Source organism: Amblyomma americanum, chromosome 1, assembly GCF_052857255.1.
Source record: "Amblyomma americanum isolate KBUSLIRL-KWMA chromosome 1, ASM5285725v1, whole genome shotgun sequence".
Taxonomy (NCBI): Eukaryota; Metazoa; Arthropoda; class Arachnida; order Ixodida; family Ixodidae; genus Amblyomma; species Amblyomma americanum.
The window spans coordinates 275,393,887-275,421,734 of record NC_135497.1 but is presented as its reverse complement, the minus strand read 5'-3'; the positions used below and the strand labels follow the sequence as shown (position 1 = coordinate 275,421,734).

Genomic DNA, 27,848 nt, shown 5'->3' with positions numbered 1-27,848 from the left:
ATAGATTTTTTCTGCATAGTATCTAATAGCTCAGAAGATTATAATTAGATGCTCAAGACTGCACAAACATAAAACTGTAGCACACCATAACTTAGGTGTCATTGGGACAAAATAATTCTACTCAATAGTCACTGAGATGTCTATGAGTTTCTGTGATGTTTACTGAGGAGTGCTGTTATCACAGGTTTACATGGTCCTGGCAACACGCTTAGGACCCTGTCCTATGCAGCATGAGAAGTGCGAGCCAATATGATCAGCAGCTGTGTTTGCCTGAGCACTCTTTGATGTCATGGTGTATTCAGTGCACTTTGTAGTCACAATGGAAACTGATTGCATTAGATAACAGTATATTTAACTATTTGCCATTGGAGCAATAACCCTTTTCCAGCTTGTTAAGCCAGCTTGCCACTGGAGCAATAACCCTTTTCCAACTTGTTAAGCCAGCTTGTCATTGCAGTGGTGAGAATACTCCATCAATTGCACCAAACTTGGCCACTGCATTGAGCCTGCTGCGTGTTGCTACAGATGAGAGGTTTTCGATGAAATTGCACCAGTGCTGCACTGGTATACAATCAGCCACTAATGAAGGCAACATTACCCTGAAACTAATTTGTTCACCGCTTTATGTTTTGCTGCTTTGCTTGAAATCTTGTTTTTCTGACACATACTATTTCAGACGTTCTGCCTTTTCCAAATCTTCATGCTGCTGCCATTTGAACACTCGGCGCTTTTGCATTCAACCTTATTCTGAGCTTCTCACTACAGCTGCTCTATTAGAACTGATGGCTTCTCTATTGTTTGGCCTTTGTAGGCCTCTCACTCTTGTAGCTGCACATCAGCTACAGCTTCAGATTTTTGACATATCTGTTTCCCACATCTCCCTTTAGAACATGACACCAACACCATTTCCTGCATGCAACATCCAATGTGCTGCCGAATAGCCATGTCACTTTCCCACTCATCCACACATTTCCATGGCCAGCCAGGTTCGGGTGGCTCGGGCCCAGCCATGAACTGGCCAGTGCACCTTTCTCTTTTCTGTTTTTTCTGTTTTTTTTTCTTCATAGTTCACAGTCGCATTACTTTAAGCATGCATGTTGAAAACGGTGCATGTGAAATTATTGAACTATGAGTATATAAAAGTGGTGATCGAGTTGGAATGCGTGTTCAGAGATACGTAGTGTTGGTTCACCTGCACATACAAAGCTGAGAAAACTCCGTGAATTGAAAAAGTCCTTTTGACTAGAGCTGGAGCGACACAGTGGCTGAGAAGAATGTGAGGGAAAAATTTACTTAATACTAATGGCTTGTGCAGCAGAAATCTTACTTATATAATTCTTATTCTCATGTCTGTTTATCTGCTCTTGTAGGTTTTTGCATATTGTATGCTATGAGGTATAGGTTTTTCTGCTTGCAGTAATGAGACATCTTTATATTTAATTGTAAAAATTCATTTTTTGACCTTGACTCTCAATATAAAGACTTGAAAGGGGCCAAAAATTTGTTCGAATTAAGGGGAGCTTTTTTAATGTGCTTGAATTTGGCAGTGTCAAATCATCAGTTTGAATAAACCAGCAATTTGAGTTAATGAGGTTCCGGTATATTTCTCAGCAGGAGACTTGTGCTACAAGACTGAAGGCAACTGCTGTAAATTGACATTCTCACCTGCTACAAAGTCTGCCTTAAAACGCTCATGGGCATTTCAACCGATATCAGTGCACTACTTCATACCCACACGATCTTGTTGTGCAGGAAATGCTAGTGCAGTTCATGTCTTATGATGGAGCTGATGTCAGTGTGGTTCTTGTGGTGATACCATGTGCACACTTTCAGTGCTAGCATGCACATTCTGCACTTTATCTTAGTTGGGTAAAGTGCAGTACAAAGAAATCAGATCAACATTTTAGAAAGGGTTGATGAAGGCTCTGGAACTACCTCTGAAACTGGCATAAACAGAAATGTTTATGCCTAAGTACATTTGTTTAGATCTTGAACATGTCAACAAAGTCTGAAAAGTGAAGTGTGTGACTGAGTCATTTCAAACACCCTTTTTTCATGCAGGATATCAGACCAGAACCTTCCTGCAAAAGAGCATGATGATGTTTGTGCTTGCTCACTTTTGTGACATGCAGTGATTCTGCAGACAGAGATTAAGCTTAGAGTTACTGCCCGTTTAAACTATACTGTTCGTGGTTTAGAAGTGTTCCATCTATGGGGAGCATCGTGTCAGCATTACCAAATTGCTCAGCATTTCATAGCTACTATAGAAATGTTCGCACCACATCTTTGAGAACTCAGGGCGGTGGTTACGGAGAGTAGTAAAACATCACAGTTCTATGGAATGATATGATTAACACCAGAGCAGCCACCACTTTCACACCCATGCTGTTCACTTTATTATGTTGATCTAGGTATTTGGTTTACAGGAATTGACACAAAACTAGTCTGTAGAAAAAGCTATGAATTAAATACTTGGATCATGTTCTGACATTTTAAATTGTATTTTCTGATAAGCAATGGCATTTTTATCGTTTGAAGCAAAAGAAAAACGAGATGTGAGGTTCAGATGCTTAAGGCTTGTACTGTGCCATACATTAGCAAAGGCTGGTGCATTCCCACCAATAATGCATTAGTTGTAGGCTGTAACTTTGGATTATATTTATGTATGATTGTTTATTTCATTGCTGTTTTTACAGACATGCTTTTATAGTACTCATCATAAAAGCAAGTTTTTGTCATTATGGCTGTAATTACAAGCAGCAGTGTCTATGATTAAAAAGGCTGTAAAAGGGGCTGTAATAAAGTTGAGCTATGCCTAGCATGGTAAAGGGTGCTGCATCATGAATATTCTCTAGCAAGAATTTTTTTTGGCGCTTTGTAGAAGCTGAGTTATCTGTAGTCAAAATTTGAATTTCGTCATCTTCCTGCCTTTCCGTCTCCTTTCGTCTCTTTTTGCACGCTGAAAGATCGGAGCTCCTCTTCCGGCCCCACCGCCGGGAGCGGAGCTTCCTGACCCGCCAGAGCTACGCCACTTATTGGCCGTGGCCATGGTAACTGCCTAACGTCTGAAAGAATCTAACCAATAGCCATCTCTGAGCTGGTATACATAGGAGCGGTGCGATAGAGGAGTGTGCGAGCATGAAAAAGTCACCGAAAAGGGCTCGCCAATTTTCGCGCGGGGTTGTGGGCTCTCTGCTGCTGGTAGGAGTGTATTATTTTGCTCAGGTGTTCATCACAACACAATGCAGTGATTGTGCCAGTTGATGTCCTCTCTTTGGGAGGTGTTTCAGAGCCCCTTTAGTGGTTGTGACAAAAGCGATCTACAGCCAATGCATAAATAGTTAAATGCTGTGGTTAGCAGTATTAGCATATGATGCTCTAACAGAAATTAAGTACCAGCTGTACAGAAATAGTGGTTCTGTAGTACTGATGCCAAAATCATAGGTTAAGTTACACGCGAAAGAGCCTGGAATCTGTAAATACAGAGAGTGAGTTCTTGATGTGTCATTAGAGGAGTGTAGTGAAATAAAATAATGTTACAAGCTAAAACTGGAGTACAGTTCAGAAAGCCTGAAGCTGTTGAAGCTAACTTCGTGGGGACTAATAAGATGTCTTCAAGCTGTCTGATACCATTAGTGGTCTTTTACATATCTCACATGATGACTTAAGAGTGTAACCATAGAAGGCTGGACTTTACATCAGCTTATAACCAGCTAGGTGCTCTGAAAATGTACTGCATGTGTCACTAGCAGTACTACTGCTGCATGTACCGGTGGAGTATGTGCAGCTAAGCTTTCATTCTGAGGCATTTTGTTGACAGATGCCCTGCTGTTGGAGAATTGGTACTGTTACTCGATTAGAATGCTTTTAAAACAACTAAAATAACATAATAGAACATGTTGATAAGAGAGTGAAATTGCTTTGGGAAAACAGTACAGGTAGCTTTTTTCTTGCCTTCTCTCTGATAAACTTTTGCTTTGTGCCAACTGCACCATATGTCACCAAAGGCAGAAAAACACCATTGCATTTGACAAGAACAAAGAACACTCCGCAGTACTATGGCAGTAATATTTGTCTAGCGAGAGCATTAAGTAGCATAAGAAATTGTCGATCAGTCTCGCAAAAAATTTGCTGCAATTGAATCAAATTCCTGACTGCAACACTGGAATTGAGCATTCCACATGGCATGAAATATCACCAATATGATGAACTCACGATAGTCTCATTAGTCAGCAGCATCACAGTAAAATTGAACCATATCTCATTATTAGCTGAAGTTAGTTTAGTGATCTGTGTTATTTCCCTAAATATGTTCTGGATGTTAGCAGTTCATGTTCTCCCGGGCTGCTAGACTAAGGTGGGTTTTAAGCTTGGCTTAGCTAGGTGATGGTAGGCCAGGTGAAAGAAGAGTCACAAGTACTGCATCTTTTGAATTTCAAAAAATGATAGCTTGGATATCGACATATTCAGGGTTCTTTATTTACTCTGAGGCCCATTTCACATGATGCGACTAGAGTGAAAAAATTATGTCGCCGTGTGATTTTCTGTCAGTGCTTTCACATGCAACACATGCCCAACAAGTTCAGTCGGAATGACGCGCAGGATTTTTTGATGTTTGCATGGGGAACCCATGATTAAATGCGACATTGGCACAAAACAGAATGTGCTGATGTTGTTATAATCAGCGTAGTTTTAGATATTTTGTGTGTTTTGATTGTAATAAAGTTTTGCTTCCGCCGCGGCCACTCCTCTCATGTGACCCCACGTCACACGCTATCTCGGCGCTCCTTATTGGACGGTCGCAGATCGAGCACATCGATGCTGCGATTGAATTCTAACCTGATGGAAAGCCGTTGCAAGCAGTCTACGGCTAGTCCAATGCTCTCTTCTGTCGCAGACTTATGATAATCGCAGCGTCGGGAGGCGAAAATCATGGCATGTGAAACGGGCCTGAGGCTGCTGGCTTGCAGCAGCTGCCTTTTCCTAATGTTCATATGGACATCCATTATATTCACTGACTTCCTTTTAAAAGAAGTGTTTGTCATGTATTCTATAATTAGCTTGTCCTCCTTCTTTGGTCGTCTTCGAATGACCTTTTTTGTGTGCTAGTGAGCATTTTCTCATGCTGTGTTTTTCATTTTCTTCACAGGTGTAAGCACCTATGGCAAGCACGTTCTAGTTTGTGGCCGTTCAACAATAGTTGGGCTACCCATCTCAATCATGCTTGGCTCAACAAGAGATTATGGTAAAAAACTCAGTTACCTTCTTGCTATTAAGCATTTTTATGTAATAAGTACACCTTGCACTAAATTTTTTTCTAAGCTGTCGATCCAATTTTAGGGCTGTTTTCTAGAAGGAAACATACAGAAAGCATCCAATGTGAAAAGATATTAGGATATGTGACGACCACTGCAGTGAAATTATCCCCATACATCAGAGCTGTTTGCACTAGTAGAAGTGTAGCATTTTACCTACAGCAAAACTTATGTACAACTTCACACCAGCTTGCAGTGTAAGGCTGAGATCATCATACTGATTTCATGATCATGGCATGACCTTGTATTTTTTCATGGTAAATAAAAACAAGTTTATTGCTGTTTTGATGTAGCTTCAACATTTGCTGCAAGAGCTTGACTGCTATTAACACATAACATGACATGTTCTTTTTATTTCTGTTCACTTTGATACAAAAGGCAGTATCGCTAAGTACTGTCGGGAACAAAAATGGTATACTCCACGCAGCGGGAGCCAGAGCAGCGGAAAACTGCATTGTAACGCCATCTAAAGCATGAAACATTGAAACGAGTCAAGCGACATGCCTGCAGATAATGAAGGGCTCCCATTGGCTGTCTCGATCCCAGATGCTACCTGTAGATGGCATTACGGTGCAGTTGTTTGTTGCTCTGGCTCCCGCTGCGTGGAGTATACCACTTTTGTCCCCGATAGTACGTATATTTTGCTGTTGCCATTTGTGATCGTTTGTGTTAGCTATCAGCTGTGTTTCATAACTGGGCAGAGAGCATTCCCTGTTTAGTTGAAGCTGTCATAAAATCTGCAGAAAAATTCATGAGCTTTGCAGCTGGCACAAAGCTCAAGAAAAAGTAGTTGGTCGACTGCATAAAATGCACTGTCACTGTGAATTATGTAGGATATGTTGGTGTTATCATTTTTTTACATTGGATACTTAGGAGAGGTGAGCATGTGTTCATTCAACTACAGAATTGAGAATTGTAGTCTTGAACTGTCTTCCTTGCTTGTGTGTGGCACATGAAGGCATGGTTATTAACTGAGAATGTGAAGCAGCTTTGTCTGTGTTGTTTAATACTGCTGTTCTATTAATATTCCAAAAATATCCGAACTTGGATGTTTTCTTATGCTGGGTTTCTGTCAGTCTTTAGAAACTGATAGAAACATAGTATATAAGGAAAAGTTACATGTTAAACTATAGAAAGTATACCATATTTAAAATACATGGACAGCTTGCAGTGAGATTCCTCATTCAGGAATTGTGTCTCAGACAGCAGTTTAATTTACTTGGTATGAAGCTTTCTCAGCTACCTCATTTTCAATATCTTATTTCAAGCCATATTTTTCTGCATAATTGTGCTTTCTTTCAAATGCTGACTGCTTTAGAGCTTCATTTTTCTCTATTGCTTTCTCACACTCCTTTGGTTGTTTCTTACTCTCCTCTTACTTTACTTACTTACCTTGCTTTCCAATCGACATTTTAAAGAGTGTTGCCACAGCTTCCCATGAAACTTCTACCATCTTCAAATTGCTTTTAAATTTGGCTATCTTAAGACTGTGCATGTATAAAGGACATTGTACATATTATTCACCATTCGCTGCTTTTAACCCAAATTATGAACTGCAAAAACTGAGACATAGTGAAGCTCATGAACTCCTTTGAGTGGCAAAAATGTACTGTCACCTTGGGAAGGCCACACTGCCTCATGAATTTCACAATAATGCAGTGAGCACTGGAAACAGCATTTCATGTTTAAAAAGCAGTGCTGTTGAAGTTGAGGGGGGGGGGGGGGGGGTATGAAGGAGGAGCGCTGTTAACTTTGTGTTTTAAAGAAACCTGATCAGATTATTTAGGTATTTTAATTAGACAAGTGCAGTATGTAGACTGGGCAGTTAAGATCTTTGCAAAATATTACAGCCATGCACACCCAGCTGTGTTTCCTCTCATCATAACCAATCTTCTCATCCTTGCAAGCGGATATGCTCTGTGATGGGCCTTGCAAACTTATTTGATTAATCGTCCTTATTGATGGGTGATGCGTTTCTTTTGTGTTTGGCCACTAGCACTTTGCAGCCATGGTCTTTCACTGCACCATTACTTTTTCAATGTGAAGATAGTTTTCTGCTTCAGCTTCACTTTCTGTGCTCTGTCTCACAACTTGTTAGCAGTGGAAGAGAAACTGCAAGCAGATGGCATTGGCCTGTTAACATGTATGGTTGGCTCATGAGCACTTGAGAACAATCTACATGCACTGCTTCATGTTCATAGTTTCCTTTCTGCTGTGAGCAAGTTGTGAGACAGGGCCTTTTGACGTTTCCTTTTCATCTTTTTGGGGAGGATGCTTGTGTATTGTGTCATATTGCTTCTTTCATTTGCCTGTTTCTTTTTGTGTTACAATTTATTATTCATCCCATGCACAGTCTCTATAGAAACTACATTCTAAATCTGTATCAAACACTACCACACACTATAGCTATATTGTGATAATCTTGCTTTACATAGCGTGCCACATAGTGCGCTACACACAGTTCTGATCTGCTATGTCCAGACAATAGGTGTTAATGCATGTACACTGGGACACATACGGTGTGAGTATTATAGACTCCTAATGTAGGTTCACACCTCTCTACAGAAAGGAGGAGAAAGAGAAGTTTTGCTTTGTGGCCGTTAGTCACCTCGGCAAGCAAGAGAAACCATCTTGGAGAGGACGTGGCCGAGAGAAGCACAGCAAAATTGCTACATTGCCAGTGGCTGTAAATCCACTCTTAATCAGTCCTCACAGGCAGTTTTTGTGGGAGCACATTCCTCCGATAGTGCCTCACAGTCACCTGAGTCTTAACAAATTTTTAACCTGAGGGTGGCTAGGCAACACATGTAAGGCAACAGAAACACAGTCATAGCCAGAATGCACTAGCAGGAGTTAGAGAAAACCAGCTGTCTTTGTCAGAGGCATTAATGGCCAGTTGAGTCGGAATGTGTGCAAGGTGCTCTCATAATATTGGTAGTCAGCTGCCTGCTCATAGTAACACATGTTTTGAAAAAACAGCGCACCGTTAAGACATGGACTAAGAAAGATAGGACGACACAGCACTAAGTCGTCCTCTCTTTCTCAATCCATGTCTGAAGGGTGCGCTGTTTTTTCCAAACATGAATTACCAACTAGCCCGTTCGACCACTCTCATAGTAACACATCAGTCTAGTTGGCAGTAGCTCACAATGGAAATTCATGGCGTACACTACAAGAGCAAGGAATCAAGAACATACCACTAGCATTGTTCAGCATGTGAGCATGGTGGACAGAGATGGCGCTGTGTGTAACATGAAAATAAGGATATTAAGACACACATTCGTGAGTTCTCGTGGTACTACAAAAAGCTACCGGTCCGGTAGGTTTGTATATATGTGAATAGTTCTTTGTGCAGTGCATTTAATCGCTACAAATGTAGCTGTTCAAGATAGCAACCCGGGCTAATTTGTTGCTGTTTGTGATGAAAAATCACAGCATGCAGAAGGACAAAGAGAGAGATGCACACCACAGCCACTTATGCATTAATTTCCATAGTGGTTCTTATGCAGCTACACTGTAAATTTTCATCATTATCCCTCTTGATCACTCCTGATCACTCTTGTGCTGCACTGTACCGTCATCACATTCACTTGCCCACTTTCTTCTGTGCAAATGACAACGCTGGAACGTTCTCCTGTGACCAGTTTTCTGTCGCTTCATCCAGGCAATGCCACGGTGTCAAGCTGCCATAGCCGTACCCATCCGTCTGATCTAAAGGCACTGGCCAAAATGGCTGACATAGTCATCACTGCCACTGGTGTGCCAGGACTGATCACCGCTGACATGGTCAAGGATGGGGCCTGTGTGATTGACGTGGGCATTACAAGGGTGCGAGACAAGTTGTCAGGCAAGACGAGGCTGGTTGGAGATGTTGACTTTGAAGGTAATGGCATACTGTATCTCTTTAGGGGACATTTTGACAGTGTATACCAAATGAAAATATGTGCTTTCTTTTACCTGGCTGTGTTGCATGTTAAGCACTCTGGCAGGGTTACTTTGCTATCAACAGGAAAAGTAAATATGCCACGGAAGCAGATTTAAAATGTTATTTCTCATAACCTGGCATAGCAGTAATGGTTTACTCTGTTAATAGATAATAAGCAATGTAGACTGCACTTGTCACACTCATCATTTCTTGAATGCAGTGTTAAAGAGCCTAGAATAAAACTTTAAATTCGCTTTCATGGTCCATTTGCGTTTCCTGTCGATAATACATTTGCACAGGCTGGTGGAGCTATGCACTGTCGGCAAAAAATTAAATGTGAACAGGATACTTGTAACATGAACACAAGAATACAAAAATATTAGCTGCTGGAAAAGAAATAGAGGTGAGATGCTTTAACACTTCCATGAAGTGAATATCAGGTTTGCCTCATCTAAAATCTCTCATTTTGTTGTTCCCGTTTCATTGCCTTGTTCGCATTTCATTTGTTGCTGATAGTATAGTAGGGATACTTGGCAGCGTGTTGTCACAAAGAATGTGTAGCTACTAGATTCCAGTGATTCTGTCCTCACTTTAGAAACTGACAAGCTAGCTACATGAGCCATGAAGCTGCTCTCATTTACTTTGAACATTCCCTATTCCGTTCAGGATAATATTTTTCCACATGTTGTGGTATATTGTAGCGTGTAGCTCCCTTTACATTCTGCACACTGCCTGCATGTTGCAGCAGTAGAGAAGGCATAGAGCTGATAAGGCAGGCAAAGCACTGCACGTGACCAGCTTGTGCAGGAGGTAGCGCAAATTTGTGCAGGATGTAGTGCGGTAACTGAGTGGCCAGTGGACAGTATCAATATATGCATGTATTGTCAGGGAAGGCACCTTATACCATATGCCACATACTGCTAGAGATGCACAATACAGAAGCTAGGCACATCGCACATCATAGTGATTTCACCAAGGAAACAAGAAAAATTATTTCTACAGGTCAGTAACTTAGTGAAGCGCAGACTTGAAGTCCTTCAAAGGTGTGTTACCTCACTGTGGTAAAAAATAAAACAGCACTGTTAGCCCATCATAGTTGTACCAGAGCTTGGCTGACAGCATGTGTACGTCACCTCTTGACACTCTCTTTCAGCATGAAAGCAAAAGCAGTGTTATTCACAAATGTTACCACTACAGAGGTTATTGGGGATCACTGTGGGCTAAACAATTAACCTGATAAGCTCGATCTTGTTACCTAGAATAGAGGTTTTGTTAAAAAATGTTTGAAACTTCCTGAATGACTATAGAAAACAATAACATATTTTAGACAAGCTTTGATGCCTTTTGATGGCTGGTTATTCCATTCCTGTAGCAACTTCTTGAACAACAAATGCAGTTTGTCAGAGAAGGTCATTCTGGTGGTTAAAGGGATACTGCGTCAAATTTTAGATGGTCTAATTTTCTGCTGGAATGAAAGCTGGAGTTCCTAAGATGACTGATACCGCCTCGTTTTTTTACACGAAGCCAGCGGAAAGCCCTTTTCCCCCTCATTTTTTCCTTGGGACTGGTGCACCTGGCGGCGGCGCCCCGAACTACTACTCTTTGGAAGCTGTGACGTCACGCGTCTTCCTGCCTTCATGCCCGGCCATCCTGGCCGCTTCGGCATAACGGCGTGCGCCTGCTGCAGTTGCGTGGACACACTGCGAGTGTGGTGGCTTGTGTCCAGAGTCCTTTGATGTCTAATTTGATCCACGCAGCTGCCAGACGAGCAGGGGGGGGGGGGGGGGGTGCAAAAGTATTATTCTGCTAAGGGCCGTCGTACGATCGTTTTTTAAGCGGCTTCCGCCAGGCCCGCTTGGCGAGCGTGCGAATGTATCCGCCTCGTCCGGCGAACGGATGGAAAGTTGGTGAACTTCAACTTTCGGGCGGGCGAGCGGGTCCGGCCGGCGACTGGATTGCAGCTATTGGCTGCTTTTTCCGTGACGTCAGTGATATCTCGCTTCTGCCGGGGCAAGAAGGCCGTCCGTCGACTACAAAGCCGTGTATTCCCTTTGGAATATACGGCTCTGGTCGACTGAACTGGGGAGCAAGGCCTGGGCAGCGGCAGTTTTGTCGCGAAGCATATTATATTGGCTACCTGTTGATGTTACGAGTGTTCAGAGCGACTGCTAACTTCGCCGCGTGCAGCAGTGGCGAGCGACAGTTCCCCTAGTTGAATTTTGTTATCATCTACGCTGATGGAGTTCACAGAGCGCCTCTTCAAACCGGCGCAAGACCTACGCGTTGGCAGTGTCACGAAGTGTTTATATGGAGCTGTTTGTGGTTGCTGCAAGCGTTCCTAATTCCTGCGAGGATCATTACGGACAGCGGCGAGTAACAGCTTCTCATGGTGAATTTCTTGTGCGTGCATGAGCTACATAGCACAGTGACAAATGTCCGCGTAGTGAACATGATTGCGATCGGAGCGAGTGCTTTTACGTCAAAGCAGCGAAATGTGCACCTGCGAAAGCTCACGATGGTCGCCGTTGTTTCTAAATGCTGAAATGATCATGGCGTTGTGCCGCTAGTCGCATTCGTTGCGATGAGAGATTGATACTGAGAGTCCTGTAGTATCAATGGAACCGTTGACCTGTCAAGGCAAAGACCGCATTTAATTTGAACCCATTCCTTTACTTGAATGAAATGGCCGTTGCTGCTTGCATTAGCAGATTCCCCGCTTTGCAGCAGCGCCTAGTTCTGTTCTTGCCCGCTGCGCATGCCTGAATCAGGAGTGTTGCATTTTTCTTTTTTTCTGCGGTGTACTCTGTATAAAAAGTGCTAACCTAGCATTGCAGGCTGTGGGTAGGCATATGTGAGGTTATAATATAAGCAAGCGGTTCTGTTGTTTTAATTTTAAGCAGATTATTTCATTTTGTGCAATGAGCAATCCAAGCCAGGAGGTGAGTCGCCGAGCCCCAACAGTGATTTTTACACTAGAAAGAGAAGTTCTTTGGCAACCAAAAAGTGCATGGGCTAGTTAGAAGTCAGTGTGCCTAGCAGTCCACAGGTTAGCATGACAGTCTGTGCAGACAGTGGGGCAAGCATTGTGATGGCAATTCCAGTGTGCAAGAAAGGTATATGATTCAGGCAGCGTTCGATTTATGTGCTCAAATCCAAAGTTTTAAGTCTTTCCCCCCTGCACATTAATGGGACAAGAACACATACGACAATGGGCCATACACATTTTCACTCTGTCCACTCTGATCAGCAAGTTTCTATGTTAGCAAAGCGTAAGTGCATTGAAAAAAGTTTTTTTCCCCAGAAACACTGCTAATAGTTTGAGTCCATATTAACAAGGACTGCACTAATGAGGAATGGCTGTATATGTGAAAGTATGGTTAATTTTTTTACTTCTGATGATGACTGACACAAGCAATTAATCTGTGTTATTTTGAATACGAAACTAAAGAAGTACTACATTTACCTTGCAAATTATGAAAATGATTAGAAGGATGTGTTGTATGGCACAGCACTTTGTTGGTTGAAGAATAGCGATTGGCTTTACCTGACACCACTTAAAACAGCAGACTGCAAAATGAGTCCTGTGGAGCTGGTAAAGGTGTGTTAGGAACAAAGTCGACGGAAAACAGCACCACTGCACATAGTAGGAATTCTTGCTCTGTTGTCCTCATCCCTTAGCGCAGTTTCAGCATGCAAACTTACCGCCGGTTCACTCGACAGTACATTCGTACCAAGTTTTGTGAAATTGCCAGCAAACATCAACAAGACAGGAAGCATGGTGTATGCATATCTAGTGCATACTGTGCAGATAGCTTCCTGCCTTCTCATAGCTTGGCCCCTCTATGTTTCTTACCCATCATTAGCCAGCACCTATGGCCCTATTTATGCCATTGCCATGTGCTGCAAATCACCAAACACATTTTGTACTCTTGCCCTGCTAAATTGTTTTGGCCCATTAAGTTGTTTCATCCAAATTGGCTAGCTTTTAGAAAACGTTCCTGCAATAGCCAACTTGCTCTTGTTCTTCACGACATGCACCTTGACTGCAATATCCCCTTCGATGCTTTTCTTCTTGGCTTTGAAAAAGCATGTGATTCACTTATTTATGTATGGCTTTTTTTGTCGTGCTTTAACCTGTATCCATTAGCTCTAAACTAGATCCAAGCCAGCCGTCGGCAGATTTCCCTTGCCAATCCTTAAGCATCCTGCCTTTTTCTGCAGTCTTGGATATCCCCCAAGGCATTGCCCTCAAGCCTCAGCTTTTTACTACCTACATTATGACTTTCCCTTCAGTGTTTTGTTACATGCCTTCACTGATGGCTATATTAAGGGGGCTGCCATCTTGCAATAAATACCCATGTTTTAGTTCTTCAAAACAACATTTTGCATGCTCTAGAATGGCCTGTTTGCTAATGTTACTAAGAATCCACTAATATTTTTTTTTTGTCAGCAAAACTACATTTTGCCTACTTATAAGGTCTTACCGAGAAAGGTATATTTACTGGATACTGGTTGAAACACTCAGCCATTCACATGGCTCGCAATGTCGCATGGTCTCAGCTCTTAATGCTTATACGCCCACCTACAACCTTGGATATTTACACCACAACATGTACTTAGCATCGCTGTCTTCCAAGTTACTTGCGTTCAGATCCCCTGTGTGGCATCGCCTTGGGTGTCTTGGGTGTTCTAATGGCACATGGCACAAACCGAACTTAACTAAAATCCTAGAATGAGTTCAGACCTGAGCTCTTGTTTTATTTTCTCAGACTATAGTTGAAGCTCCAGTTTCACAGCACCAAAGGTGAATCTTCAAATTTTTTCATGTCGTGCAGAAACTGCAGGTTTTTTCTTTAACTCTATCGTCACATAACCAACTTATCTGTTCTGACTCTAGTTTCTTCTGCACTAGCCGCACTAGTACTGTTGTGCCTCAGTTAGCTCATGCCACTGCATTTCAAGATTTATTTTTGTTTTTGCCACTAAAGGCTTTAATGGCCTTCCACCTCACAAGGCTTAATAACCTCTTGTCCTTTGAGCTGGTCACTGCAGAAATCCACCCAGCAAATGATGATGTCCATCCACTGATTAAAGTGATTCCCCCAAGGTAGAGAATATTTGTAATAAGGGAGTAAATACTCATTAACGACCACCCAAGTACAGCCATAAGGCCACAAAGAAGAGCTACAAAGCCTTCCTTTGTAGCCATATGGCTGTGCTTGGATGCTAATGGTTGATTACTTCTTACTAGTAAATTACAAACTCATGAAGTTCCTACCTGGCACATCATGTCAAAGCTGACCACTCAAGTATTGTCATTTAGTACTGTTTAGGTATAATAAATGTTAAAATAAATTGTTCTAATGAAGTGCTTAGTTGCTTGCTCAGCTCGGCAAACCAATACAATGCTCTCTTATGCGTAAGAACTTTCCTCACAATCTATTTCAAGTAATATTGGGGCATATTTACACAATAGTTTTGTCGGACGGTATGCTAGGTCTAGCCAACTGAACCTGTGCACTCAAAAGCTAAGCATGCATTATTGTGCCTATCTGTGTCAGATTTTTCTTGGTTTCTCTCTCTTATCGTCTCTTCAGCTAAGCAACACACCGCCTTCATAACTTGGCTCATCATAACATGGCTCAGTGAGAATGCTACGAATGCATGTTTATGCATGTGACTTTTATATATTCAGGACAGTGTTAACAGGGCTGTTGGTTCATCTTGAACACAAAAGCCGTCAACATCAATTTTCAGCAAAGAGACACCAGTAAAGACAAAAGCCATCACTGCTTTTATATTTTTTTTTTTCGGAATTCTTCGGCCTAACTTCAAATTGGTCTTTTTCCAAATTTCTGATGCCTATCCATGCCTCAATTAATTTCTTTCTTTGGAAACCAGACTGGCAGTGAAATGGTATATTTTGCTGAAAATGTTGATAGTCAGCAACTAATAGCGCACTCTAAAATTCAACACATGTTGAGTGGTATAAACATCAGTTAACAGTAAGCAATGCTCACTTTTGCTAGCTAGATTGGGAACTGGTCACCTTTACATTCAATCAGTCTACATTTTTCTGATAAATGAAAATAACTCTTAAACATTGTTTTAAAGTTGTATCAGAGAACATGCGCATATATGCCTGTCACATACTTAAATGGCTCAATATTTATTTCATTTTATTGTGCGACATCATAGATCTCATGCTGGAAATTCAAGTTTACAAATTCTGCTTGAGATGTTGGTGTTTGCTCGAGATAACCAGATTATAGGGTCATTGTATCCTGTTTCCCTGACTGTACAAAGTATTCTTTCCGAGCCTAAGCCAGGAGCCATTGCAATGTAAACCCTCCAAATTGGTTCTTGCATTTCCTCTACCTGTAATCCCCTTTACTGGCTCCCACATCTCATTATGTTTATAGTAATAGAAAGACATGTGTAGACTTTTATGCAATACAAAGGCACCCACTTTGTTTTTCATTCACAGCGACATTTGAGAATTCTTTGGAGTTGCACAGAGTATATGCCAGCTTATTTTGTACATGGCAACAATGACATGGCCGTCAGCAGAACTTCCCATACTTGTTTTCAATGCTGTAGTCTGACTTGTGCAACGGCAATATCAGCTCATGAAGGAATGCTAAAGGACTACCTGATGGCCCGCTGTCACTGTGGAGAACAGAGCCTTGCACTACAGCCAAGTGATGCATGTCTAAGCCCCTTTGCAGCCTCACGGTGCTATTTCTATTTTGGCTTTAATAATGGACTGAAAAGCAACAAAAATAAGTCACTATTGTTGCATTGTCACTGTTCTGTAAAATGCAGAACTGCTTTAATTACAACTGATTTTACCTGTTCCAAACAGCTGGAAAAGTCATAATTTCTCGTGTGCATTTGCATTTGTGTTTGACAGCAGTGTGCTAAAATGTGAATTTTTAATGCATACACAATTCAGACACACACACACACAACTTATATATTGAATAGATAAGCATGTCTTTTGCATTAACAGTCAGCTGACTGTAGGTAGTTGGGGGGAGGTTGTTTACATATTAAAGTGACAACAACTGTGCAAATGCTTAGGAAAGGCTGCAAGTGCAGTTATTTTTTTCTCTGTCAGCAGTGCAAAAACACTGCAGTGTGCAATTTTCATTTTAAGTATGTAATCTTAACTATTTGAAAAATGTGATTATCCCGGTTATAATTATGGTCGGTTGATAGCAGCCTGTACTGTGGCCTGACCCTATCGAAAATTTGCAATAAGAGTCGCGTCGTTGTTCTGAAATCCTGAGCGTAGCCTAACTTTCAGAGGGGGCAGCCTTCTGCTATTTTGGCAAAATGTGGACTGTTGTGAAAACATCGCGATCGAACGAGGAGGAGTTCGTGATCGCGATGTGACGCGTTTTTCGGTCTCTTGTATATATATGGTCCACATGTCGTTTCCCATACATATCACAGCCGACCACGATTGTATCTTCAACAAAAATCCCGCGGCAAAAAAAAAAAAAAAGTGTTGATGGGATGGATGTCTCGAGTACGCCGCAATTAATATGAACTATTCCTACTGCAAGATATCTGCGTGTTTTGCTACAAGTGCATGCCTGTACAGCCGCACGCGATTAGACGACAGGCGCTGCTGGGCGCACCAATCAGAATGCTGGGACCATCCGCCTTGCTTACAAGCGCCAAAGTGATCGTACAACACATTTCCATCTGGCGGCCGAAAACGGGCGGCCCGCTCCTGAAGCGGGCCTGGCGGAAGCCGCTCCGAAATGATCATACGACGGCCCTAAAGTTGTAACAGTAGTGTGGCCAGGAGAAGAGACACGCCATGTTGTACCTTCCCAAAGGATGCTAAGCTCTGAAGAACGGATCCGTGTGGCGCAGCTTGCCTTCGCGACAAACCTTCTAGGTCTGAATTTTTATCGCGGGAATTTAATCGGCAGCAACTAAGATATAAATCTTTCTCTGTTCCGAATTCACATGGCTGAAACGAGAGTTCCCCAAACCTGACTCATTTCTGTACATAATGCTATGTATATTTTGAGGTAGACGTTATTGAAGACCTAGAACCAGGCAGAAGGGAGCAGTTGTTGTCCTCGATATAGCGGTAATGGCAGTCGATAAGCGATAGCGCAAGCGCTACATCATTGTCTTCCGGGTCAGCTGTGCGCGACCTCGCAATACAGTGTGGCAATGTTCCCTAGAAAGCACGAGACCGAAAGCATGACAGCCGCGCTTTAGTGAAAAGGGGACCTAAACTACATAAAAATTAGAGGTCACTTATAAAAAGCATGGAGTTTACTGCAAAAAATGTGCGCTCTGTAGCACATGTTAGTGCAAGTAATTACAGAGGATATCCAAAAATGCAGCAGCATTTGTTACATCTTTATTTTCCTTGTCAAGAGACAGTTCGGAGGTATTTTTACTTGTTCCAGTGTTTCGCTGATTCAAACAACCTCCGACGGAAAATCATCTCGAATGCAACGTGGAGCAGAAATACACATTATAAACACACTCATCTCCCTTATTCCGAATTTGTAGTACTTTCACCGAACAAACCACCTGCAGGCAATACATGTGTATGCTTGAATGGGTAGAAAATAAATATATCGTGTAATAGTGTTTTCATGCGAGCATGTGCAAATATAATAAAAATTGAGGGAGAACTTTTTCGCTCATGCCCAAGACCACCAGAAAGTAACAACGTTGACAATTTACTAACAGGCCAATGCCACGAGAATCGCGCGTCAGATCCCGTTCGTGAGAGTTACGCACGCAAGTCTGACAGTGTAGTAACAGTGCTTCAGTCACAAAAATTGCGTGCTCCATACTTTTTCGCTGCGCCGATGCAATTAAGTTGGCTGCTTTTATATGTCGAGCACTCACTCTGCTGTTCGCACTGCCTACGTGATGTATGAGTCCTATTTCAAATCCCCCCCGCCCCATCACGCTGCTGCGGCTGTTTTTTTTGTAGCAGTGAATGAAGGCGATGCCTTGATTTGCCTTCGGCAAAGGAAATGTTTTAATGCTTAATTCCGGAAAACTTTTCTGGGTAATATCAAATTGGAATATAATATGCACAGCTACTGCTACAGGGAGCGCGCCTGTGCAAAATGTCATCCTCCAGGCTTGTTTTACTTGTCGTCGCTCAATGAGGCTGCGGTGCTTTAGCTGTATCTTTAGTCCATGGTCATTTCAATATCTGAATGATATAATCGTTACTACCACTGCCACTTTCCAGGCTGTAATTGTCAATCTGTTTCATGTTTCCAAGCTGCCAACTCTGAACTTCCAGGCGCGACAGCTGAACCGATGTCAGCACGGTGCGACGGGAGCAGGCCGCCGCGAGACGTGTGACGTCACGCACGCCTCCCGCCTGAGCAGGCGGCAAATGGCGTGTGTGCACAAAACCTACAAAATAACACAAAGACTGGAACTTTAGATAAGCGCAGCTTCTGAATCCAATTTTAGCGATTTTACAGAAAGTTGCATTTTAATGCAGTACCCCTTTAACAACATGTCTGAAGCCTTTATCATACATAAAAGTAGGCAACGTGCCACTGCAATACATTTGACCAGGTGTATACATGAGGCCATGTCACTTTTCCCATTCCACCATTTTGGCTTTTTGTTTTCAGTATGTTTAAATACTTGTTCAAAATTCTATTAAGAATCAGGAGCATATCTGAGATACTTTTAATGGTCCCATAAATTCTACATTGTGCACTTCATTTCATGAGTGCAGTTCCCCCTTGCAATTATTTATGAATTTTTTTTTTGCTTAGAATGCTGGAAAGGAACTTGCAGGCAATCTAATTGGACCATATTTCACACTTGAGTTGTTGAACTCATGCCGCATACCTACTTAAGCTATTATCATGCTATTTAGTTCATATCTTTAAGGTTCTTCATCGTCGTTGCTGTTGCCACTACTTGGGTCTGGCTCTTCACCACCCTCTAAATGGAATCGTCTTCCTTTCCACCCATTGGATTCTAAATTCTGGAACTTTAAAATTGTTAACAAGAGTTTCTAGGATGCTGCACTGGGCTGCCAATTCAAAATCTGCGAACAGAGGAGCTGAAGTGATGCTCTTTAAGCTGTCCTGTCCGTGACACTTTGTTGTGGGCCACCGTCATCCACTTCGAATACAGGTGCCTGTATTATTATTTAAATTTCATGCAGCTGTATAGTGGTCCATTGTGGAAGATGGTAATAATAATAGCAGCAGGCAGCTGTCCACATCTGGTAGCTCCCCGGAAAGCATGCCACGCAAAAAAATTTATATACACACATGAATTGCGCACAGTGAATGTTGTTGCTCATTTACATTGTTTGTTTATTATTCAAATTCGGAGTTCGGAGTAGCGACTCATACACGAGAGTGGCCCTTAGTCAAGTTTATATGGTACTTTCTAGTGTAAAAGTGTCAGTTTTCTTTTTCACACAATCTTGTCCCTGCATTTTATGCAATGATGCAGTGTGTATACACACTTTCGATGTTTTTACATAAGTGCTCGCATTACTTATCTGCTCAGTACACATGCTGTAGAAGCCTTTATATTAGAGGAGCAAGCCACATTCATGAGTTACCCATCTGGGTTTATTAGATGTCAAACTGTATGTCTCTTAAACCAATCTCAGTTTCAGTCAAAACAATAGGTGCTATATTCAAGAAAGGGTGGTCTCTTTTTTTTGCGTGTGGAAAAAGTGGTGTGCCAGCTTGGATTTGTATAGCTGGTTCAAAACCATTAGTGAGAACATGGTAATGGAAATGGGGCTAAAAATGAATGTCAAAATCGATGAAAATTTTTGTAATCACTTCAGAAATTTAGTTTTATAGCATTTCTGGAGCAGAAGAAAATTCCCACAGTGTTAACTCTATTTTTGTTCCTTTTCATACGGAAGATTTCATAGTCTTAGAATCAGAGGGGGCATTAAAAATTTCTTATTTTAAGAGTAAAAATTTGACGCCTGTTTAAACTAGTAGTGCACAAAATAGGGCATATATGGAATATTACTATAGTGCGGTAATACTTTCTGTTGGGCGAGTTGGTTTATTTTGCTATTGGGAATGCATGCAGCGCGACAGAAAAGACAAGGGACAGCAGATGAACTGTGCAAGCGCTACTCTCAGTGCTTGCGGTAATTGTTCACAGAGGAAAAGTGTATAAATGTGCGTGTTTCATCCATCAATTACATCAGTTGAGAGTAGCACTTGTCCAGTTCATCTGCTGTCCCTCATCTTTTCTGCTGCGCTACATGCATTCCCGATAGCATTTCTGTGGTGGCTTGCGCGAGCAGACTAACTGGTATGGGTGGTCTCATACAAGGGATACCAGAAGAGTTTCAAGATAAACTTTGTTCTCATTTGCTGGTTCACCTGCAAGAAACATAGCGAAGAATGTCCCCTTTCCCAATTTACTCATGTAATTTGAACCTTGTCCAGGTGAAAGCACCGTTCCTGCATTTGCACACACAGAAAAATCGGTTTACCATAGTTATCCAGTTCCTGAAGTCCACAGAGGTTAAGCTTGTGGCTTATCCACCTTACAATCCTGACCTGGTTACAACTGTTTCCAGTTTCTTGCAATGAAAAAAATTGCTTGCGTGGTAAGAGATTCTCAAGCCGTGAAGCTGCTTATGCCTCCAAGGGTGTTGTAACAAAATGAAGGAGAAGGCAGTTTTCAAAAATGGCTTGCAAGAATGCAGAAGTGTGTTGAATGCAAATGCAAGTGCTTTTAAAATGTGTAAGATGAAAAAGGTTTAGCACATTTTCATTTGTGTACGTCTCAAAAATTTTGCTGTATCCCATGCACAGAAGTCTGATTCAAACACCATCCTTTCAAAACAGTGTATGTAAGAGTATGCAACTTACGCAGATGTGCATATTTTAAATCAGAGAATCTGGTAATAAGTTATCCTTCTTTGTTTTGATTCTACTCTGAAGTGAATAGCACAGATAATGTAGTTTCAGCACTTCTCAGCGCTTAGCAATGTGAATTTTTTTTTTTTCAAGTGAAAATGTTTTTTATATATATCCTTGAAATGCGGATTGAGGATTCCTCTGCCTTGGAGGAAGGCTCTGAGCCGTGGTTATAATTGATTGTTACCCTCCGCAGTGACTCTGTCGCTTTGGTGTTCAGCCGCTGATCCCAAAGCCAGGGGTTCGATCTCAGCCATGGCAACTGTATTTCAATTTAGGCAAAATAAAATAACGTCCGTGTGCTATGCGATGCCAGTGCACATTACGGAACCCCAAGTGGTCTAAATTAATCCGGAGACCTCCACTACGGCGTCCCTTATAGCCTGTGTCACTTTGGAATGTCAAACCCCTCAATTTACAATTTACTTCAAGTTTGCACAAACAAACAAGGACATCTTACCTCTATTTATTTTTTATTAGACTTTGCTTAGTCACAGTCAACAACCTGTTCAAGGGCTCAACTTCTTAAGACTTTGGTGTGTCGGGAAGTTACTTATTTATGTTCTATTTTTAAATGAGCCACTGTGCACTAAATACACAAAAATTTCGTACAGCCTAATACTAGCCTGAACTTTGCTGAGCTTAATTAGTTTTGTGCAGCCAGCAATATTAATGCACTTAGTCCTTTTACCTATATAAGCTTCACCAAAGGGTATTTGAGTGTATACAATATTATAGAGGATTACTGTGCATTGCTCAGTAATACTACATATATTTGATAACGCGTATCAGTGAACATCTTCAAGAAGTTTTTTTTAATGCTTGCTTCAAGCTACGTTTTGTTACCATCATCCTGCTCCTTATTATAGTAGCCATGCAAAAAAAAAAAAGAAAAGCTTCGAACTTGGCTAGGCTGTTCAAATATAAAAGTTTAAAACTGGGAAGTAAGTTTGCTGGTCTGTTCAAAATCTGAATTTGGGAATGCTAGCACGTGCAAGTGGTAGATTCCTTGAAATGCTAAAAGTGCTAGAAAGATTCACTTTAAATGCGAAATTCGTCTTAAATGAGTTACTCAAAATTAAGAGCCATACTTACTTCTTGGTTGCAGGAAAGTCTCACTGCAGGGATTACACAAGACAAGGCAGGATCTTATATGTCATGTCCACTGGGCTCTTGCTGTTATGAAATGAAGTAGTTAAAAGGCAGTAATGGGGTCACGATTTTCACCAAAAAAATGTGTTTTTTAAATTTGGCCTGTTTTAGATTCCAGATTTAATGAAGAAACTTCTAACCAAGTTTCATTATTATCTACGCAGCAGAAAAGAAGCTTACTAATTGTTTTCACAAGATTATGGTGCGAGTTCACCGTCAAAAGCGCCTATGAATGCTTTTTACTAGATGCGGCTGCAGAGCCGCAAGAAACCGAATGCCAAGTGACCGTACACATTATTAAGTTTTTTTACGCATTTACTAGTCATGGGAGACCTTCTATTGAGATTACACCAGACCACTAAAAAAACTATAAAGGAAGCACATTTCTGGCCATGGCAATTGTGGATTGGCTGGCAAACCAAAACAGAAGCTTGGATTGGCGAAAACACAGCACGTGACCTTCCAACTCTGTTTTCGAGCCACTCGGAGTCTCGCTAAGCCAGACCTCGTTTTGGCTCTCTTTGACGCTGGTTATTTCGTTATCTTTCCAACCAACCAAGCAGCTAAGGAAAGCATTTCACGAGCGCAGACAAGTGTGCTGGGCAGCTCTAAAGCTGAAAAAAAAAAAAGAGAGAAGAGAGAAAAAAAGAGAAGAAGAGAGAAAAAAAAAAGAAGCAGCAGTTGCCACCGAGAAGCGTCGTATTGAAAGAAGAGGGGGGGAACCTATGCAGCAGGCACTTCGATAAATTATTTTTTTTCCATAAAATTAAATAGCATGTACTGAAATCTTTGAGCCTATTTTTCTCAATTTGCACTTTTGGGGGAAACCACGCCACTAGTAAAAATATCATTTCCAAACTACTTCGCGGAAAGCTGCTTTCAAGGTGGTTTTTAGACTAAAATTTTGTCAGAAACAAGATAAGGTACTTTTTCGATTCAAAAATTTTTTCTTACACAAATAAATTATCGGACGTCTGGCATTAATGAGAACAGAAAAAATAAACTTCGTCTTTAAGGTGATGATATTTTTACAGAAATAACATTAAAGAAATGAGAAGGGACACTTAAGCTCCGCATTAAGGATATGATGTGGTAGCATTAAAGAGCTAACGCCCATATATGCGGAATTGGTCATTCTCAACTTTACATTCATAGATCGCTAGGAGTCCTCACACCAGTCCTTCCACAATGGTCTTGCAGTTAAGCGATGCGCCACTGCCCTGAGATAGCAGGCCCAAGTTGCTCCTCCCAAGCAACCTCTCGCAATCAATCATTGATTTAACAGCCACCTGCCATGGTGGTGAGTTTGCTTACAGTCCGGTGGGCAGGTTGTGGTGACACTACAAGGTCACATGACCTAGGTGGCCCACCTAGGTTGCGTCTCTGGCAGGTGGCCACCTGGGCCACCTTTGCCATCCTCTTTTTCACTCAAAACACCGATAACGCCGGCGTCGGATTTTTTGGGTATAATGGGGCCTTTTACGCTATCGTGTTAAAACATGGGAATGGCCTTATCCTACACTATAAACCACCTAGAAGGTATATAATCACGAACAGTTAGTATAGAATTACTATTTTTGAAATGATAGTTATCCTGAGCTGACAAACCTAATTGCTCTATATGACAGCTATAAGCTTTTTCTGTTAATGCTGTCATAATGATTTTAGAATATAATATAATGACAAGAAGCTACACCACCCCTAAATTTTCTACCAAATTGGCACAGGATTTCAAAAGTTGACTCTTCAGCCTAGCATCCCCCCTTAATATTAATTCATCTGGTCTGAACTTACTATGCAGGGCTCAACTTTTTACTTGTGATTTTAGCGGGCAACATCGTATCACGAAATTGAAGGCAGTTTACATTGAAGGCAAGCCCAGTTTTTAAATTTTATTTATCGGTAATGTGGTTCGAAATATTCAGTGTCAAAGTTAAACATTTCGAACCTTGTTGAGTTGGCATTCCCATGTTGCATATTTATAAAATGGTGTCGCTGCATTTAGTATTGTCACCGAAACTTTATCTGATTCCACGTCATAAGATACACAAATGGGTTCTGTAGTTGCTGCATAAGAAATGCGAGCGAGAACACTGTATAAATGTGCAACGCAGGAAAACCAACTCGGGAAGCTTTCAAAAGTGCTTTTTATGTTTGATATTTGGGACCAAATTGCCGATTAGGAAAGAAATTAAAAAATTTGGCTCACCTTCGCTGTTGACAGTCTTTAATTTTGCAATATAATCTTGCCTTCTAAAATCAAAAATAAAAAAGTTTATTAACAGTATGTAAAATAAAAATCTGTAAATGTTGAGAAAAATCACCTTGGAGAATCAATTTATTAGTTTAGGCATGTACAAAAATTCTCTGGGAATGGAAGTTTCAGGAAAATTCCTGTGTCAGCATATTTCAATTGAAGAAGATAGGCTACGACATTCATCAGGCATGTGCATCATTAAATACACTGATGGGACATGCGCTGAATAGCCTTTTTAGTGAGCAGAATTTAGAATGTGCTTGGACATAGAGGAAGCAATGGAGGAGGTAAATATGTAGCATGATGACAATCATGTTGTGGCCAGCATTTTGTTCTTCCTGATGCTGTCACTCATGAATTTTTATTTAGATGTGATTTAAGGGGATGTTACGTCCATTGTTAAAGCCAACTACTCCTTCTCTTGTAATACATAAATGTGTAGTAAAATATAGATGTCATTGAATTACTCTCTGTCATAATTATTAGGTTTCTGAATTACTGTACTGGTAATATTATGACATAGGTGTGCCACTGGTAAGCACCATCATACATGTACGAGTGGCATCCAAAGTAATCAAAACTTGTCTCTGTGATCCAACCTTACAGGTGTCCGAAGTATTTGAAATTCGAGGACGTAGTATGATAGCACCTAGATGTGCCATTGAAACGCGAGCACAGTGTGCCTGATATATTGTACATGCTCACGTGTGGTGCATTTTTATCTTAAAGCCATGTTCTCTTTGCTTCTGAAACCATTTGTACACGCTTCAGTTCACTTGCCTTGTATAAGTCGATAAGGCTGAGCACAAAATTGACTTTTTTGGCTTTAAGTTATCATGTTTATTTATATTATGAATGTTTTCTGTCAGTTACTGTTGGAAAAACCTGAAGCATAGTACAACTAGATTGGTCATGTGGGATAAAAGATAAATTTCAGTGTGCAGAATTGATTCCCTCTGTGTAGCATTGCAAACTTGACTCATTTCTTAAGCAATTTCATGCATTCGCATTTTTTGATGCCCTAACTGTAAGTGTTTGCTTGCAGCTTAATTTCAGTTATAACAAAATTACTGTTATTAAAACCTTTGGAATGATCTCTTGTGTGATGCAGTTTGCTACAGGGGCTCTTTTCTTTATTGCAATATTGTATCATTTTATGACAATATTAAGTTTATTTAGAATCTGTTGAATTGTTACAGTCTTGACATTCTTTAATGCGTATTTATTTTGCATCAGTTCAGTTTGCCAAACTATCTGGCCTCAACCACAATATTGGAGTATGGTGAGGCATAGCTGACGGCAGTGTTCCTTTTTTGCCTTCCTGCACAGTATTCCTTGTTTGGTATTTCATGTAGATTTTGTGTTCTAGGACAGATACACTCACGGTACATGTAACCTTTGCTCCAAAGCACAAAATCATCATCATCATCACCAGCCTGACTACACCCACTGCACGACAAAGGCCTCTCCCATGTCTCTCCAATGAACCCTGTCCATTGCCAGCTGCACCCATCGTATGCCTGCAAACTTCTTAATCTGATCCGTTCACCTAACCTTCTGCCACCCCTTCTCTACCTTCTCTAACCTAGCCTTCTCTAACCTTCTCTTATAATTATCTCATCTCTTATCATATCTTATCTTGTCATATCTCTTAGCATATCCAGCAGTAAAAATTGGAACTTGACAATCAAGTTGTTCTAATGGCTGGGCTGGTGGCATGATCTGTGGAACGGATTTTATTGTCTCACAAATTTCAGAGCAGCAGCTGCATGTGTGGAGAGAAAGGAAGACAGATAGCGAAAATGCATGAATACACAGAAAGAAAGCAGGTAAACATGTGAAGAAAGCGTGTGAGGTGGGTGGAGGGCAGAGCAGCTGGTAAACGGATTTTCATCGTATATTAAGTAGTTTCATTACCCCATAGAGATAGCTCGAAGTGAATTTGAATTACTCACCAGCTCAATAAATTTTAAATCAAGGCATTGAAGGAATGTTTACACATCCTCTCAATATTTATCTGAAGCCGCTGCAGTGGCTCAGTGGTTATTGTGCATGGCTGCTGACCCGAAAGATACGGGTTCAGTCCCGGCCGCGGCGGTTGCATTTCATTGGAGGCAAAATGCTGAAGGCCTGTGTGCTGTGTGATATCAGTGCACGTTAAAGAACCCCAGGTGGTCAGAATTATCTGGAGCCCTCCATTACGGCGTCCCTCATAGCCCGTGTTACTTTGGGATGTCAACTTCATAAAACCTAAACCTCTCTATACTTATTTATTTTTTTTGTCTGATTGCATTGCAGGTGTGTCAAGAAAGGCCAGCTTCATCACCCCAGTCCCTGGAGGAGTTGGTCCAGTAACTGTTGCAATGTTGATGAGGAATACTTTTCTTGCTTACTCTAGAGCAATAAATTATTAGTCTAAATTTGACATCTGCTTATTGTATAGCTCAAATGTTTCAATTTATAAGCATGGCTCTGCACAATCGAGTCTTTACATTGATTAATTTACGAAGTACTGAGCAAACAAGGACTTAAAACTTGTCTGATTGCTATACCATAAAACTGCTGTTTATTGATAGGTCTGTGTGTGAAATGTAGTTAGCAGAAGAGTTGCCAAGGCAGTCATGGCGCACCTGGTGTGCTCAGAGCATAGCACAACTAGTTTTACAAGCACCAAACACAAGCAATTGCTTTTCAGTTCGCAGTCACATATTACTGTTATAAAAGCAGCTATGGTGTGCATGGATATACACTAGCAATGTGTAGTATCAGCATGCATACGTGAAAGGGGGAATGTGATATATATACACAGAGGTGGGCAGATGCCCTCATTTATACTTTTCCTCCCTCACCCTCACTTTTGAATCTATGGTCCTCCCTCTTCCTCTCCCTCATTTTGAAAAGTTATCCGGGTCTCCCTCACCCTCAATTCAAAAATTTTGCTGGCCCTCCCTCACCCTTGTATAAAAACTCGAGTTATTTTTGTAGCCGGCAACTTCTGGAGATATTACTGAGCAATAAGCATATAAGACAAGCCCTCTAGGCATTATTGGACGAGAAGCTAGATGCTTATATTGTTGTGTTTGTTCATGTACGTGTGTGTATGTTGATTGGGCTAATACGTGAGAAAAAACCGAGACAATTATGAGTTGAGCCCCAAAATATCACCATGCCTTTACTTCTCGCACGCTCTGCATACATACATGTGCCCTGCACTTATAAAAATTCAGTGTTATCTATATGCACTGCTAAAATGAGTCAGCGCGTTGTTGTGT

At 41.2% G+C, this 27,848-nt stretch overlaps 1 protein-coding gene across 1 annotated transcript in view; it reads left to right on the top strand.

Moving 5' to 3' along the window:
• The window catches only part of Nmdmc (NAD-dependent methylenetetrahydrofolate dehydrogenase), a 32,232-nt gene extending 5,231 nt beyond the window's left edge, over positions 1-27,001 (top strand). Inside the window, exons 4-6 of the mRNA XM_077649280.1 lie at positions 5,150-5,245; positions 8,980-9,198; positions 26,875-27,001. Coding sequence (XP_077505406.1) covers positions 5,150-5,245; positions 8,980-9,198; positions 26,875-26,990 — 431 coding nt within the window. The 3' untranslated portion in view covers positions 26,991-27,001. The remainder of the gene's footprint in view (positions 1-5,149; positions 5,246-8,979; positions 9,199-26,874) is intronic.
• The last annotated feature ends 847 nt before the right edge of the window (positions 27,002-27,848 follow it).